Source organism: Diceros bicornis, chromosome 19 (assembly GCF_020826845.1).
Source record: "Diceros bicornis minor isolate mBicDic1 chromosome 19, mDicBic1.mat.cur, whole genome shotgun sequence".
Classification (NCBI taxonomy): Eukaryota; Metazoa; Chordata; class Mammalia; order Perissodactyla; family Rhinocerotidae; genus Diceros; species Diceros bicornis.
In genome coordinates, this window is record NC_080758.1 from 27,178,978 (window position 1) to 27,195,586 (window position 16,609).

A 16,609-nucleotide genomic window follows, 5' to 3' on the forward strand; every position below is an offset into this window, starting at 1 on the left:
TGGAACACCCTCTCCTCTGACAGCCGCTCTGTCACACACACCTGTGCCGCCCACCAGACACGCCAACAGCCTGTCTCACAGGGCTCAGCCCACACTTCCACTCGGGGACCATCAGTTCCCTTTCAAGCTCTGCTCACCATGTTGCAAGTCAGGGAATCTCCTTTGTCTCATGGCCGCCTCCTCACCTGGAGACCAGAGCTGGGATGCGTGCCTGTCGGGTGGGTACCATCTACCTGACGATCCTCAGAAAGAAGCAAAGGTGTGATCAGTGCCAGGAGCCAGGGTCGGAGCTTTGCTCTGCCTGATGCCAAAGCCCGTGCCCCTGTTGTATGCCACCTTGCCCTGCATGCAGAGCCGTGTGCACACGGTTGCCATGTGATCTTGAGCAAACTCTTGACGTCCAGGCCTCAGCTTCTTTCACCTGTCACACGGTGACAATAAGGTTCCCTTCCTTGCAGGATCACCCTAGGGGTTAACAGAGAACTCCACATCTTGTCTGCTGGTACCAGGCCCCATTCTAGGCACTAGGGGTACAACCATCAAGACAGACAAGGGCCTCAGGCCCAAGTGCTTGACCCACAGCAGGCCCCCAGGACAAAGTAAAGGATGACGGCAGTTCCCGGATGCCACACCAGGTGTCCGCTCCCTTCTTACCCTCACTGTCCCTCTCCACAGGGCCCACAGACCTCAGCATGAAGGGCGGGGCCTCCACCACCTCCACCACGCCCACGCCCACGCCCTCCAGCAACAGCACCAGCAGGACCATGCCTACGGCCCAGCTCAGCCCCACAGAGATCAGTGCTGTGCGGCAGCTCATCGCGGGCTACCGAGAGTCTGCCGCCTTCCTGCTGCGCTCTGCAGATGAACTGGAAAACCTCATTTTACAGCAGAACTGACCCCAGCGGCACCTGGAGTGCACCACCCTAGGGAAGGAGGCTGTCCCTGCCCCGGACCTGGCTTCCTGCCTCACCAGTTGGTACATTTTGTTTTTTGAAAGAGGTGGGATCCAAAAGAGCTGTTTCTAGCCACACTCCAAGCACCTGAGACTTTGGGCACAAGGACACTTTTTTTTTGGAATCTCACCACACGGGTGCTCTGACCTGCTTGGAAGAGGCCATTGGGGCAGCTTTGGAGGGGCTGGGGTTCCCCCCAACAAGGCGCTGGGGCCACTGCTCCATTTAGAATCATCTTCGTGGACCCTGATGTTAGAATCCCACCCCCAGATAATTACCTTTCAAGTCTTAGGTGAGCAGAATTGCATATTTATTGAGAAAAACAAAGTGGACCCTTTCTTCCTCTCCCCTTAGTAATTTATTTTTCTGAAAATGGATTCTTTTGTGTTTGTACAGATTGCCAGTCTGTGTCTGTCTGATCAGAAGGATGTATCCCTGTGACCTAACATTCCATATCACTACACTGGCGCGGGCTGGGGCCAGCAGGGCGGGGGTGTGGTGGGGCAGGCACCGGGCTGGCTGTCCCTCTGAGTGCCCAGCACTGCCAAGCAGGAGGACCTCACCCACACCCACTGCACAGCAAAGACAAACACAAACGGCTCCCCCACCCCCATCCCACAGAAGCCCCAGTCCCACGGCCACCTGTACTCTACCTCACACTCCAGCATGGGCTTCTTCCACACTGTGCCCCGAGCCTGTTCTGAATGGCTGTCTCCCAGCTCCTCCACACCATGTGTCTGCCTGGGAGGTAAGTCCAGATGGGTGGCCAGGAGCTGGAGCCCAGGGAGGACCTTGGCCCCAGCCCTCCCTGCTGCTTGCCAGGACAGAGTGCTGGGAGATGGCAGCCGGTCAGCAGGGCCCTTGCCCTCACCCTGCCCACAGGGAGCCGGGTCTGAACACTTCTCTGCACAGGCCTGGGCCCCCCAGACACTTCTCTGGCAAGGCCCGTTTCTTCAGGGTGAGTTCCCAGCTGTCAGGCAGCCACTGAACAGGAATGGCAGCTGCGAGCTCCTGGGTGAACGGCAGCTCCCGTCCCCTGCCCCTGTGGTTGGAGTAAAGGGACTATCAACAGAAGTGGAGAAGCCACTTGGGTTCTCCTAGGACCAGCCCTTCTTCCTGAAGCACCAGTCCTGGAAGAAACCCATAATCCCTGGAGTGTGAAAAAGGGCAAAAAGAAAAGGCTGGCCTGGTTTCCTCCCTCCCCGATAGGCACTTCCTCTTGCTCAGTGCAATACCTACCAGTGCTGCTAAAACCAGGGATTCGCCCAGACCTCAGAAGGCCCACGGGGCCTCTCCATGCAACACTCCGTAGCCATGACAGCAGCTCTGCGCTGCCCGCCCCTGCCCAGAGCTGGCAGAAGCCCTCTGTTGCCTTTTCTCCCTCAGAGCAAAGAGGCCCCAGGGGACCCAGGGCCGAGTGGACCCTCGGATCGAGAGCCACTCAACCCCAAAGCAGGCACCCCTTCCCAAACCAGCTTTTCTGCAGCCAACTGCCTCCCAGCACTGTGGCAGACCACCCTCAGGAGGGGCGGGAGGGGCTCCAGCATGGACGCCCCGCCTTGCCTCAGATCCGTAACTGAGCTCTGGCTCCCGGATCCAGAAACTCCAAGAGGTAGGGTGCCCACCCCGTGCTTACTTCCAGCCGCTAGAGGTTGGGGGTGGTCTTTTTTCTGTCAAGTGGCCTCCAACTCCCCACCCAGCCACACCACCTCTGCCTTCCATCTGACCAATCCCCAGCCTCTGGTCAGGGCCAGGACATGCGAGACTGCCCCTAGCACAGCACAAGCTCCAGTGCCCAAGCCCTCTCCCACACCCAGCCATCCACATGTTCAGCGCCCCCTGCTCAGTACTACTCCCGGACGTTTGAATTTGTGTAAATATTTATTTTTGTGTGTGAACAATACTACAAAATAATCAGAAGATCTTTTGCAACACGTTACCCCAGGCAATTTGTGAAAATGTTAAAAACTGGCAGAGACAATCGCCGCCTTAGAATTCTTGATATCAATTGCTTAACAAGTCATTTCTCCTCCCAGAGGCAGTACCCAAGCCAGGCACAAACGGTTTGCTTTTCTTGACAGACAGGAGTGAGAAAGACTGGGAAAGGGGCTCCCGCCACCACCCACACAGGGGATTAGAGCTAAGGATCAGTATAAGCTACAGTTTGAAGTTGCATTTTTCTGAGTTCAAGCTGTCCTAACTGGCTGCCTTCAGCCTGCCTAGTGCTGCAGTAAGAGCAGGTTCAGTGTGTTTCAAGAGAAGGGAAATGAATGCCAGCGGTAAAAGTCCACTGGGGTTCACAGCAGCCCCTCCGGGACAGGGGGTTTGTCGTGTTGACCCTGCCTCTTGGGTAGGCTCCTTCCTAGTGAAGCTACACAGGAAGCCCCGGTGATGGCAGAATCAGGAGCAGATTACTGTGAGGAAACAGGATCCATTAGCTCCTTCAGTCTGGGAACTTGTTCTGTTTTGCTTTTGTTTTAAAAGATGCAGCTTCAACCCCGTCCCTCTCCTCCTGACCTGGAGAGCACCAAAGAGCTGGTTCTACTGAACCTCGCTCACTGCTGTCCCACCTGCACCCCAGGAACTGCCTTCTCCCAAAGGGAACTTCCAGAGCCCTGCCCCACAGCCATTTAAGATTCTCATGGAGGGCCTCAGGGCACAAATTAATCATTTGGGATCCTAAATTAAAAAGGTAATGCAAGAGTCAATACACCAATTCCAGAGTCTTTGCAGGGGCTACTCCCACGAGAAGGGTAGAATCAGGAGAAATAGGAATTTGGTCTTTGTGGTGGATCATCTAGTAGACCAGTAATAATGTAACCCATCTGAAATTCATTCTACCGTCACTACTCGTACAAACGGACAGTTTATACCTGAGGACAGTGTTGAGGGGGAGGGGGACAGGCAGGGGGTTAGGAAGGTTTTAGAGGATTTTAAACAGGTGGAACCCAGCCATCCGTATTCCCAAGGGCCACTTAACGACTCCAGAGGTGGTTACAGGATTAACTACCAGTTCATTTTCAAAATGCTGCTTTGAACTCAGAGGGTTGATACTTTTAATTTGTAATTTTTTGTAAAACTTTTTACAAGATAGTAAAGTATTTCACCAGAATACCAGTTTCAATCCGTCCATGGTCTGATTTTTATATAATTTAGTGGTGCTTTAGAAACTTTGTTTTTGTTGTTTCTGAGCTAAACAGCTCACTCCTTTTTTTGCCTGTATCTACCTAAGACCAATGTGAACCTTTGTATTTTTGCTCCTAATTTTGGACTCAGTGAAAGTGTACTGTTTACATGTACAGATGCCCCAGTCCCCGTGTGTCCTGCAAGACTCGCTCTTGAGGAGGAAGGGGCACCTCACTAAGCTCACCTGCTTAGCAAAGCCACAACACAAAAACCTCTCACTTTTTACCTGTTTCCACTTAAAAACAAAAACAAAAAACCTACGTCACAGAGAACTCAGATTTGCTGAAAAACACTTTTCTAAGCTCAGAAAAATCTAATCCATGCAGCAGATGGCCCATATGCCCCCATCATGTGGTCCATTTAGAAGCAGGGCTCAGAATAGAGACTTAAAATCGCCACTGGCAGGTGACGGCGTGGACACGTGAAAAGTGAAAGCAGAACTCTGCTGCAGAGCTGTAGGGTGGACATAGTTCTCCCAGCAGCCTGGGAATGGGACGGTGAAGATGACTCATATGACCTTCAGGGTCAAGCCACCCAGATTTAGGGACAACCCAAGAGGTCGTCACTCCTCTGGTATAATTGAGACATGTTTTGGAAGAGCACGAGGTCCCTATCTGAAAGGAGATTTTAAGTCTGTCCAGTGCAGATGCCTCCTGGAGGCAGCTCATTCATGAGGCATCACCTCTGGGGAGGGGCAGGGGGCTCCAGACAGTAAGCATATGGCACTTAAGGCAAACAGTGGATGGCACCAACTTTTAAAGGTGACTCTTTATTACTTAATCAATGGCTTCACCTCTAAATTATATTTTTACAGATATGCACCTATGCAACTTAACGTGGCTCTTCTAAGCAGGTGAGGACTTCCTCCTCAATGCTCTATAAAAATTATGTGTTCTATATAGTGAGTTTTTCCAGTAAATGTGGCTTAATATTTTAATTCTTAGAATGTGTCTTCTCTATGTGATGCAACTAAATTCTGTTTTGTTTGTGGAATGACTAGCACAGGCCAACTCCCTCTCCCCTCACTTAACAAAAGACCAATGAGCTGTTAATCAAGCTGTTATCTCCATGGTATTACTTGCTAAATGCACTGATTTCATAAGTATGTGGAATCTTTTTTCTTTTGAATCTGTATATCATATATAAGACTGAATCTACTTAATAAACACTGAATAACAAATCGAATGCTGTATTTCCACTGTGTCCTCTAAACAGCAGCACTGCCAGCTACTTCTCTTCCTTCCAAATCTAGTTTGGCACTGAAACACCTTTCTACTAGTATATTCCAGCTTTTCCTTGCCCACAAGCTACACACAGAAGGTCCCCAGTAAACTTCCTTGAACAAATGAACTTGTAATTTCTTTTGGCACCTCGTCCGTTAGAAAGGGAAGGAAAGGAACCTTTACTGGTGCTCCTCAGGGGCCGAGCACAGGTGTGCACCATGCTGAAATCTTGCAGTCACTTTCCCAGAGAGGTAAGGTATCCTCGCCCCCACTTATGAGGAAGCAGGGACACAGTGGGCTCACGCCTCACCTAAATTCACCAGTGACCCAGCAAGGTCTGAAACGCAGTGGTTTCCCTGCAAACCGCACACCCTTTCCACTCCCCCAACCCCAGTGCCCAGCTCTCCATCGGACTGAAACCAAACTCATGAAACAGTCCCTCAGTGCTGGCTTGGACCATTCCTGGTCCTGAACCTTCTGTACTGGACAATCCATTCCACCCAAAACCCCAGATCCCACCTTGAAGGGAAACAAAATGGCTGCTTTTTTCAAAGATGTTCACCTGTGCACAGACTTTTTCATCCTACATATATCACTTAGGTTAAACTTTAAGGAAAACTTGCAGGAATATGGCTGGGGACAAACCTGATTGTCATGAGTTTAAAAACAACTCTGTGTGAGTTAAAAGCATAAACATAAGTTTTACTGTTAAAATTGCATATGTGTGTGTGTACAGACACACAGAAACACATACTATATAATAGTTGTTTTTAAAACATTTATTTTTTGTAATGGCAGAAGAATCTTTTTAAAATTGAAATTCTGTACAGTAGCCAAATATATAAAGTAGATAAAAGGAGAGGGGCCGATAGTTTGAAGCCACTGTACTGAGGGGTACACTTTGGGCTAAGACTCATAAGGATGGTAGTAGGTACAGTCAGAGCAGAAGATGGCAGCTTGGTGCCTCATATTTTCATGTGCAAGTGGGGAGGACCAAGGGCAGCAAATCCTCAGTAATACCATGAAAATGCCTGTCTTACCTAAACTACCACTGCTGAGAACCTCTGAGGGACCATTAAAACCCCACAAGCTGGGACAACATATCCAGGACCCAGACCGACCGCACACCGACCACCCTGGTAACCAGGAAATCACTTACCTCCCGATGAAGGGCCGCAACTCCGCGGGAGCACTGGGATCCGAGGAGAAATCACCTGAGGACAGAGAAGCACTGCTGGATCCCAGTCTGGCTTCTTGAAACAGGGCTCCAGACTACTGTTGTGAACAGCGTACAGGACAACATCAAACGGGAATGACTCCATGGAACAGGTAAACCAAAATTTACTCAGTGACCAGAAAGGTGAACCTCACTTGACTCAATGAGGGAAAAAGAACATGCATGTCACTGTTTTTTTTAAAGTAATTTAAAACGCACTAGGGAAGCTTAGCAGTTACAGGAAACCTAAGAAGAATCCTTTGCAAAGTCTCTCCCCTCTTTGATCTTTTGTATAAACCCAGATTTTATTAGATTTATTATCAGTCAGGTGGCTCTTAAATGAGGGGCCCCCGCTGCCTAGAGAGCTCGTGAACCCTCTGGAATAGTACACACAATTTTGTGTGTACGTGCATTCCTGTGGGGAGGGTCCAGAGCTTCCATCGGGCTCTCAAAAGAGCCGTGTTCCCCAAAAGGTTAAGAGCCACTGCACTGACAGCTGTCTTTCTGTTAACTCTTTTCCTTATAGAGTCTTTGTCTACATCTTTTAGTAGTTAGAGATGTTCCTTCCAGGCTTTCAAATTGATGCAGAGAGACAAGAGGAAGCAGGGAGCACTGTCAACACTGGGTTTCAAGTGTTAGTCTCCAAGGTCACAAAGCCCACCCTCTCCATCACTTTAAACAACGTCCACACACAAGGGCAACACGGCCTGTGCCACCTCCTCTCAGGGCGCAGGGCAGGCAGATGCTTTGGGCCCTTAAGGCCCCTGATGGATGCGTGGCTACTCTACTGCGCACATACATACCCACACATCCCTCTCTCAAGAAGGGTCCGACTTCCTCAAGAGCGGGTCGGACCTAAAACAAATTGATGATACCTCGTCAGGCCAGTAAGATAATATTCTTTCCGTATTCTGAAACATTAGGTTTCCTTGTGCTTTGGACCACGAGTAAAAGGCAGCTCCCCTGCCAAGCACTGTCTCTATACTCAGGACTGTGTACTCAACCACTGCAGCGTGAGGCCAAAACCCAGACATCCACGTAGAACCCACACCACTCCTGAGAACGGTACCTGAAGCCCCAATCTGGGGCCTCCCTCTGGGGAGAGGGTCAAGCCGATGGCAGGAGCCGTACAGATTTTGATCCTAAGTTCACGCACCTATCGTCCCTGCCTGGTGCAAGCTAACAGTCTGGTGTGCCAGAAACTAACAACCTTGTGAAGCAGGAACTACTATCCTCACGCAGAGGTGGGAAGGTCGGCAGAGGCTGAGTCACTTGCCCCGACCACCGAGCTGGTGGGTAGCAGGGCCTGTATTCTAACCCACTGCTGCTTCCGTCTCCCTGATGAGATGCAACTGGCAGTGTCAGGTTCCCACCCTGGGTTCTAACGCATTCTGAGCTCCTGCAGACGTTAGGTGGGCAAACATGCTGTGATGCGAAGGCACAAGTACTCATCACCCCCACACAGCCACGTAACCGTACCTCCTCCAACCACACTTCTGTCAGACAGCAGCAACCCAAAACTGCAGCCTGCACCGCCCCGAAAGGTGTTCACCACACATCAGGTCTGTTTCCTCCAATTCACGGGAAACAAATTAATGGATATGTATTTTAATTAATCTTTACTTCCTATCATTTGTTTTACTTTTGGTGTATTTATATACTAAGATAGTTCCTGTTAAGCACAAAATCACGTATTTAAGCACTCCAGAGAAGTCTGAGACTTTAACCAAGAAGTTAACCCCTGCAGTCTGTCATCCACTCAGGCTTGCTCACGTAGCATCAGACCCCATCTTGCGCCAACACCTCCCTCGCTGCTGTCTGCTGCTACGCAGGGAGGCGCTGGTGTTGATGGCCTTTCAAGGGCGGAATTGGTCACCCTCCCCACAGTTCATCAGCCGTTAGGAATCTGCAGCAGTCTGTCTCAGTCTCAGTGAGGCAGTTGGGATGAGCAGCTGTGGAGGGACGGCCCAGTTCATGGCTCTGATTCACAAGGGGGAAAGCACCCTCACTGCTTCCACTAGATTTCTGCTTCCAGTCCACACAGTGGGAAAGTTCACCACGCCACACAGAATCTAAAGACTAGCGACACTGACAAGCTGTGCCTTCAGGACGAACCTCACAAAAGAAGAGCTCCATCACACAAAAACACTAGTTCCAGAGCCGAGGTGAGGTGAGCTGGCGTTTGCTCCTTCAACGCAGCTTCGTACTCCAAACTGACCTTCCTTCCCACCCCAGCGGGGCGGCCACAGAAGATGGCTGAGACCACAAGTGCAGGTTGTACAGGTTTATTTTTCCAATACCACAAGAGACATACAAGAGCAGTGCTTTCCCTGGGCAGCCCCATGGACCAGACCAGTTTCCAACTGTACTCGAGAGTGGCCCCAAAGGTCACAGCAGAAGGAAGAAGAGAATCCAACAGGCTCGGGCCTCCGCTCCCGCTCTTTGGTAAACAAGACTCTGCAAGGTGACAACTTGGACTTGGCCAATACTGCATTTAAATCACCCCACATCGCCAACTTCTCACTCATGCTTCAGATGACAAAAACGCCACATGGATGAAATGGAAAAAAAAAGGCCTTTCAGGTGAAATGAGACTTGCTGAAGTCGTATCAACTTTATACTTCATACAGAAGCACTCACACAGGGAGACCTAAGTTAAACAAGGAGGACTCTCAACTCTGCACAAGTCGAGGGACAAAAAATAAGGCAGGAAGCAGGGTGAGGGCAGACAACTATGGAGACGCCTATTTGCTGGAAATGTGTCAGGAGAGAGGCAGGTAGCAGGCATCGCTGTTTCTTCCCCAGCCTGCTGTCAAACGTATGTCAAAGGAGCCCTGTGGCCCCAGGAGAGCATGGTCCCAGGTATTGCTGACAGGCGGTGACCCTGGAGCCGGGTCTGGAAGGCCCACATAGGGGCTGCCCAGGGCACTCACCCTTGAATCCAGAAGCACTTAACACTGGTGGTGGTAATTTGTCACATACGGCAGCGAGCAGCCAGTGAAGGCTGGAGGAGGAGAAGAGATGTGAGGAGCAAGACGCGTCTGCTCAGTAGCGTGCGGGCGGGGCTGACCGTGGCTCTGCAGGCTGCAGCCGGTCTACTGGGTGATGCGTGACAGGGCACCGGGCCAGCCTGGCAGAACACAAGTGAATCATTCCACCTTCACGTCAGGCAGCACAGCACGCAGCGGCTCTGACAGAGGCGGACAGAAGTCAATTACACCACTTTAATGCAATGATGCCGAGAACGTAAAATAAGGGAGAGACGCTTGTGTTCTCTGTACAATACATCCATTTACAGAATTGGCCAGTACTGTGTACAACATATAAATACATGATAAAACATTAGAGGTGCATAGAGCATACTTACAGAAGCCAAAAAGTTCACTTTATACATCCAAGGATAAAGAGTTAAAAATATAAAAATAAGAATCACACACTGTTTGGAAATGTAAAATGACTTTTACATACACAGGTGTGTGGAGAGGCCCACTCCCATAGAGTCCAAAGTGACGGAGAGGGTGTCAAGCAGAGGAATTCACCTGTCAAACGTCTGGACATCTGACTTACAAGGTCTACAGATGGCATTTTAAGAGGAAGGACAACCCTACGCCTGAGCCCACTGTCCAAGCAGGTCTGTTCAAGGTTCCAAAAGCTCCTGTGGGCCAGTAGATTGTACTGAGACAGGCAAGTCCCAAATTTGCTCCAGCAACAGAACCAAAGGTCAAACTGGCTCGTCAACTGGCAGATGACTGAACTGTGACCCTGAGGTCAGCAGGTGCTTTGAGCCCCCTGGTGGGCACTGCTGGGAGTTACTTTAACCCTGTGCTGACTTCTTCCCCATCAACTCTCCAGAGGAGGAGAGACCGCAGGGAGGGCACCAGGCGGCCAGTGGAAGACTGACATTTCTACTCAGTTCGGGTAGGTCAGTTCCCTTGGTAGAGAACACAACCTTCTTGCTTCAGTTTCAAGTCCCTCTGGGCGTCAGGCAGGCTCCCCACCACGCCACACCAGACTCTGTCTGTCTGAGAGCTCAGGCTGGCTGGCCGGCCGGCCTTGGGCAGCCCAACAAGTTGCCCTGCAGAAAACCCTTCCAGCAAGACCAGAAGGGTGGAGAAGTGACAGAGGGGCTTTAGCACTATGAACTCTAGGAAGAGGCAAGAGTGCTCCTGCCTAGAGAGACAGAGTCCATTATATCAATGATATTCTGTATACAGATTTAAGATCAATCATTATCAAAATACACACACTAAATATACACCTTTTCCCATGGCCGTAATTTATTATCTCACCACAAGGCACAATACACAGAGCTTGGAGGGTCCAATACAGTCATCGTGACAAAATGCACCACAGCCCTGGCACATGATCATGGCTTTCAGGCTGCATGCACACTGCAGCGAGATGCTTTCCACCGTGCTGCTGTCGGTGAACATCTGCAAGGAAAGTGATGCACTGTGGCTTGCACCAAAGTTTGCTTTGTGGCTCAGCTGCACCACACTTCCAGCAAGGCCTTTGGGAAACGCAGGGGAGCTGGAGGAATAATTAAAGCTGGTGGAACTTAGCTGGAGTTTGGAAAGCTTCCCATAAAATGCCTGTTTGATGTTGAGTTGGGAGGGTATAGAAGAAGGCTCCAGAGGCTGACTGAGCCCTTTCCCAGGCTCTCGGGGTAATTTCCAGAAGGGCAGGTCAAGGACAAAGGGCATCCCTTGCAAGTGATCCACCAGCTCCCGAGGACCAGGCCCAGCCGTGTTTCTGTTCTCTGCAGTCACCTTGAGAGGGCTCCCCGCAAAAGTCTTCTCGCTCTTGATGCTGCCAACAGAGGCAGGCGGTGGCTTTGGAACCCAGTCTTCCCTGGCAGTCTGTTCCCCAATAGACATGGAGTTTTTGCTTGGCCCCAACTTCCTACTAGGAAAACTGGGAGGGTCATCAGCGGGCAGTGCCGCTGGCTCCACAGGCCTGGGGCAATGAAGGGCTGCAACCACATTCCTAGAGCCAAAGAGCTTCTTCCCTTGGCCTCCAGCACTGTTCTGATCACCCAGGGCCTGTCCTGTCTGGTCGGGACCCAAGGAGATCACCTTTGGAGATGAGAAACAAGGGGCTCTCGAGGTAGTGAGATTTCCTAGACTTCTGCCTGGGGCAGCGTCTGAGTTACTGCACCGGGACAGGTCACGGGCTTCCTTCTGATCTTCAAGACTAAAGGGAGAGAACTGCTCTTTGGAATCTACTTCTACTTTCCCAGAGGCAGCTGTCGGATTCGTCACTGGATATAGGGAATCTAAACTTGGGACCGTCTTGGAATTCTTTTGGGGTGCTCCAGGAGCCTGGGTGGCCTCCAGCCTGGCAAGACCAGTGCTTGCTTCCTGGCACTCAGGTAGAAGGGGCTCCTTTGAAGCTCTTAAAGAATTGGGGCTGCTCCTGCCAACCACGCAACTGTTTTCCCCAGGATCCTGTGAAGATCCCATCCCCAGGGAGCCACCGTGGCTCTGCTCTTTCATAAGCGGGAGTCGTGGGGATTCGGGTTTGCTCCCACTGAGGGCTGGAGGAAGAACTTTCTCTAGGGGCAAGCTGCCCTGCAGCAACTGCATCACGAGTGGGTTAGTGGCCTCGACTGAGGACTCAGGCCTGCCCAGGGACACAGGCCTTGGCTGGTACTCTGTACTGGCTAGCAGCAGGGAGTCTGGGATCTTTTGGGGGACTGCACATACGCGAGACACCCAGCTCTGAGGAGCAACCATCTCGTCTGTCCTTGTAACCGGATTCGGGCCACCGTTCACCTTAGAGAGTGAGGCAGAACAGTCCCAACTGTGTTTCTCATCCTCATCTACCACCAAGGATCTCTTCGTCATGGTGGCTCCACTAGTGTCGGCCTCACTGCTGTCCTCAGAGAAGTGGCCTTCAAAGTCTGAGGCTGTGTCTGTGGACTCACTGTGAGGACTCAGTGCTTCAGAGTCTCCATTGATCTTCGGCTTTTCAACTTCTACCTCTTTGCAGTCGCTGCCAGTGCTGTCAACGCACCCTCGAGACAGGACTGTCCACAGTGAAGGAAAATTGTCAGGGGAATCTAGACCCTCCTCAGCTGTTAACCCCCCAGGCAATGCAGGAATGAGGGGAGCACCTTTCTCCCACTCTTCTCCCACCTGCGGCTCAACAGATGGGATGCTTTCTCTGGAGCTGAGTTCAGGCTGTCCCATTGCCTTGTCATTTGACAGGCTGGGCATCCAAGGAGCAGCACCATCGGAGGCAAGAGCCTCAGTTTTCAAGTTTTCTTGTCTAGTAGCACTCTCCCTCACAAGTGGGCATGAGTCACCAAGTCCTAATTCGTCATCAAATTGTCTGTCCTGCAGGCAACCAGCCAATGACGATTCAGGGGTGGAATTGGGGGTCACATTCACAGGATCCTTCATGGTGGGATTACTGTCACCGTCTAGAGCCTGGCCAGTTCCTTCTTCTAATACTACATCCTCCACTAGAGATTGAAGAGGACCATCCTCTGGGGGAACAGTGGGTCCTTGCTCCTCATTATCCCTTTCCCAGGAAGTGGTACCAGACTCATATTCAGTTCTAACGTCTAGATGCAACGTAGGCGGCTCAACTAATCTCTCAGGTGCTGGAGTTTTGGAGGACAGTGGGGGCAAAGCCTGGCATGGCTGGTCCCCAGTGGGAGCAATGGGGAGCTGGGAGGCATCTTCCAGCACGCTTGTGAGGACATCTGGAACCCTCTGTAGCGGGCAGCTCTCCTCCTTTTTGAGAGAAGCCAGGTCCTCTCTCCTGGCTCCAGATCCGGCAGTTCCAGCCTGGGTATGCTCCCCGTTTAGAGGACAAGGCGGCAGTAGTTGTGTTCGCTGTAGATCTGACGCACACTCTCCAGGGGTCCTCGGGTTTCCTCTGGACTTAGGGTGGCCACAGGCCTCACCACCATCACCACTGGTGCTGCCTCTGCCACCTCCCTCATCGGTGGCCCCGCCGCCACCTCCACCCGGGCCACCCCCGCCTCCGATGGCAGTGGTAGCCTCCTCTCGATGGCAGTGGTGGCCTCTCGCCCCTCGGACCTGCAGAGCACGGGCTTTAATGTCCGCGAGGGTCCTGGCACCAGTCCAGCCCCGGCAGGAGGACTCCGCGATGGGGACGATGCGGGGGCATATCTGGTAAGTGGGCTGACCTTTAACCACCCAGGGTGGTTTGATACGTGAAAGTTGAATCTGCAAGAGAAGAATTAGAAAACAGTTTTAATTGGCTGGGTGACCTGACACAGGAACTGAAAAGCTAACTTGGGAGTCTAGTAGCTTAGGGGTTATGGCCTAAAGAATCAAATGATTTTCTTCAAAAACGAAATAATCACGGTAAAATGGCTACCCACAGCACCACACTATTCTGAAAAGATTCTGCTCAAGGGCTGTTATGTTATGTGCCACACTTCTAAATTTAATTTCTGGTGGGACTGTGTGAGTCACTACACAAAGAACCTAACACCACCTAATGAAATATTTAAAAACCCCACAGGATTCTGACCTCTGGAGATAATTTCAACAGAGTGAACAAAACAAGTGAGGGAGAAAAGAACTTAAACCCCTGACCATCAAATCAGTCTCAAGAATGGCTCTCTTGAGGAGGGCTCTACACTCCCACATAATTAACACAAGGGCCTGGGGCCTTCTGTCCTGCACGGGTCTCCACAAATCTCCTGACTCTCAAAGGGAAGCTGGCTCTAGGGCAGCCAGGAATCAAACAGCGTCCTACCCGGATGGGCGGGACTTTGGGCTCCTCTTTGGTGGGCTGTGGCTTTTCGGTGTGAACACTTTCAATTGTGTTACGAAAGGACTGACGATCTTCAAGCCGGGGCTTCTTTTCGGGAAAGGATGCAGAGGCCGCCTGCTCAAAGGATTTCCTCTTCTGATCCTTGGGTTCCTGATCCACAGTCTCCTGAGGCAAACTGGGAATTCTGTCTAGAGACGCAGAGGCATGTGCCAGGTCGTCTGGATTGGTCTGGATCTGGGAAGCCACACTTTCGACTGGGAATTCAGGACTCTCCAGGTTTGGTGCTGCAGAGGATGTGCTTGGCAGGTGGAGACTGCCGACCCCTGCTGAGTCGGTCTTAGCCTCCCCATCCTTGTAGAGAGGGATGTCTGGTGCCACAGGTTGCGTGTCTTGAGCAATCCCTGCTTGTTCTGGCTCTTGTTTTTTGTACAGATTCCTTCTCGCTCTGGTTCGCAGATCTGGCCGAGAGCGTTTCTTGAAATGCCCATCTCGCTGCCGAGTGGCCGGTCCACGCTGTGGCCGTGCTGATTCTCCTGGGACATGCAAGTCGCTCCTGATTTCAGCCTCCTCCTGGCCCACATTTTGCTGCAACGACTCTTCTTTGGTCAAACCCAATCTGCAAACCAAACTCACACCATCAGTTATAGGGCAGAGAGAGCATGTCTGTTTTATTTCTACGAATAAGAAATACACACCCAGATATTAGATATCTCAGAACAAAATAAATCTGCATGGTACATAACAGGGACCAAAGAAAAACCGATGTTAGCTTCCCTGTGAATGGCATTAAGCTAAATGAGCAGAGTCACTGCAATCTCCACATTTCTGTCAAACATATTAGTATGCATGACTTTGAGAACATCTGCCTCTATTCACTCCCAAAAGCCCAGACCAGGACTCATAGCAGCAAGTGCCTTACTTCTGTCCATAGTAGTCTTCAAAGAATTTTTCTTTCCACTGTTCCACCTTCTTTTCCTTCTCCATTTCCTGTCGTATTCTGACTTGCATCTCATGAGTGAACTCGCCTAGAGAGAAATAAAACTTTTCGAGTGCGTGCATTCAGGATATTAATGTCTGTCTTAGGGAAAACCAAATCTTGCAGTTCTACCATGTCAGGAGTTTTCAAAATACATGTGACTTCAGTGAGTTTGGAAATTTTCTTTTAACCCTCATCATCTTCCTCAAGCTGGCTCCTGTCTCCTCCAGAGGCTCGCTCACATCATGCTCTTACTCAGGACAGAACTAACATATCTATTATAAGGGAAATTTACTCTTCCTTAGGGTAATCAGTCATTCAACACCAAGCATCACATTGATCAAAAAAGCAAAACAAAAAACAAATAAAAGAACCATTCTTACTCCCTGTGCAGAAAAAAGTTAACATAGCAGGCCTGACCATTACCCTTAGAAAGGCCTGCTTACAAGGCTGGCCCTTGGCTGACATCCGGGAACTTGGATTTTGGGAGGGTTCACACCTCCCTGACAGGAATGGACCCCTGGGCCTAAACTGTTTATGCAAACAAGATAGTTCATGGTGAGCACCTGGCTTTTCTTTGGGGAATCTGGAATTTGGGTATGTGCCAGGCAGAGGCTTTCTACATGACCAGCTAACAGTAAAAACCCTGGGCACCACGTCTTTAACGAGCTTCCCCAGGAGACTACATTTCACGTGTGTTGTCACAACTCGTTGCTGGGGGAACTGAGTGCATCCTGTGTGACTCCACTGGGAGAGGACGTTGGAAGCTTGCTCCTGGCTTCCCTGGACTTCACCCCAGGCATCTTTTCCCTTTGCTGATTTTGCTCTGTATTCTTTTGCTGTAATAAATTATAGTCATGAGTATGACTACTTGCTGAGTCCTGTGAGTCCTCCTAGGGAATCACTGAACCTGGAGGAGGTCTTGGGGCCCTCCCAATATACTCCCCATGTAGCTTCCCCACAAAATTAAATTAAGAGAAGCTAATAACCACGCCAAGTAGCAATCTCTAAAAAGACAGAGCACCTGGTGGAATTTAACATCAAGGCAACAGTGCACTCCACCCATGCAGACAACGCCACGATTACTGGAAAGAACAGGAGTTTCTAGCGTTAATGATGAACAGGTGATTCACATGGATACATACACACAAAACAGTGCAAGCCCTAAAGCTCTGTACCTTCCTTAGAGCTACAGAGCACACTAACACCCAGCACATTCATTAGCACTGGAGGACAGCCTGCCTTATACTAAATATCCCTTGAAAAAAAGAAAGAGATTGGTGAAAAATGAGCATTTGGG

At 50.6% G+C, this 16,609-nt stretch overlaps 2 protein-coding genes across 6 annotated transcripts in view; one reads left to right on the plus strand and one right to left on the minus strand.

The window, feature by feature from the left end:
* The window catches only part of NOL4L (nucleolar protein 4 like), a 127,445-nt gene extending 122,121 nt beyond the window's left edge, over positions 1-5,324 (plus strand). For both annotated transcript variants that reach the window (XM_058562945.1, XM_058562946.1), the window contains one exon: positions 676-5,324. In XM_058562945.1, the coding sequence (XP_058418928.1) occupies positions 676-896 (221 nt within the window). In that variant the 3' untranslated portion in view covers positions 897-5,324. The remainder of the gene's footprint in view (positions 1-675) is intronic.
* A 3,523-nt stretch (positions 5,325-8,847) lies between these two features.
* Positions 8,848-16,609, minus strand: part of ASXL1 (ASXL transcriptional regulator 1) — a 70,049-nt gene continuing 62,287 nt past the window's right edge. For all 4 annotated transcript variants that reach the window (XM_058562949.1, XM_058562947.1, XM_058562948.1 and 1 more), the window contains 3 exons: positions 15,253-15,358; positions 14,316-14,949; positions 8,848-13,777 (listed from right to left, as the gene is read on the minus strand). In XM_058562949.1, coding sequence (XP_058418932.1) covers positions 10,859-13,777; positions 14,316-14,949; positions 15,253-15,358 — 3,659 coding nt within the window. In that variant the 3' untranslated portion in view covers positions 8,848-10,858. The remainder of the gene's footprint in view (positions 13,778-14,315; positions 14,950-15,252; positions 15,359-16,609) is intronic.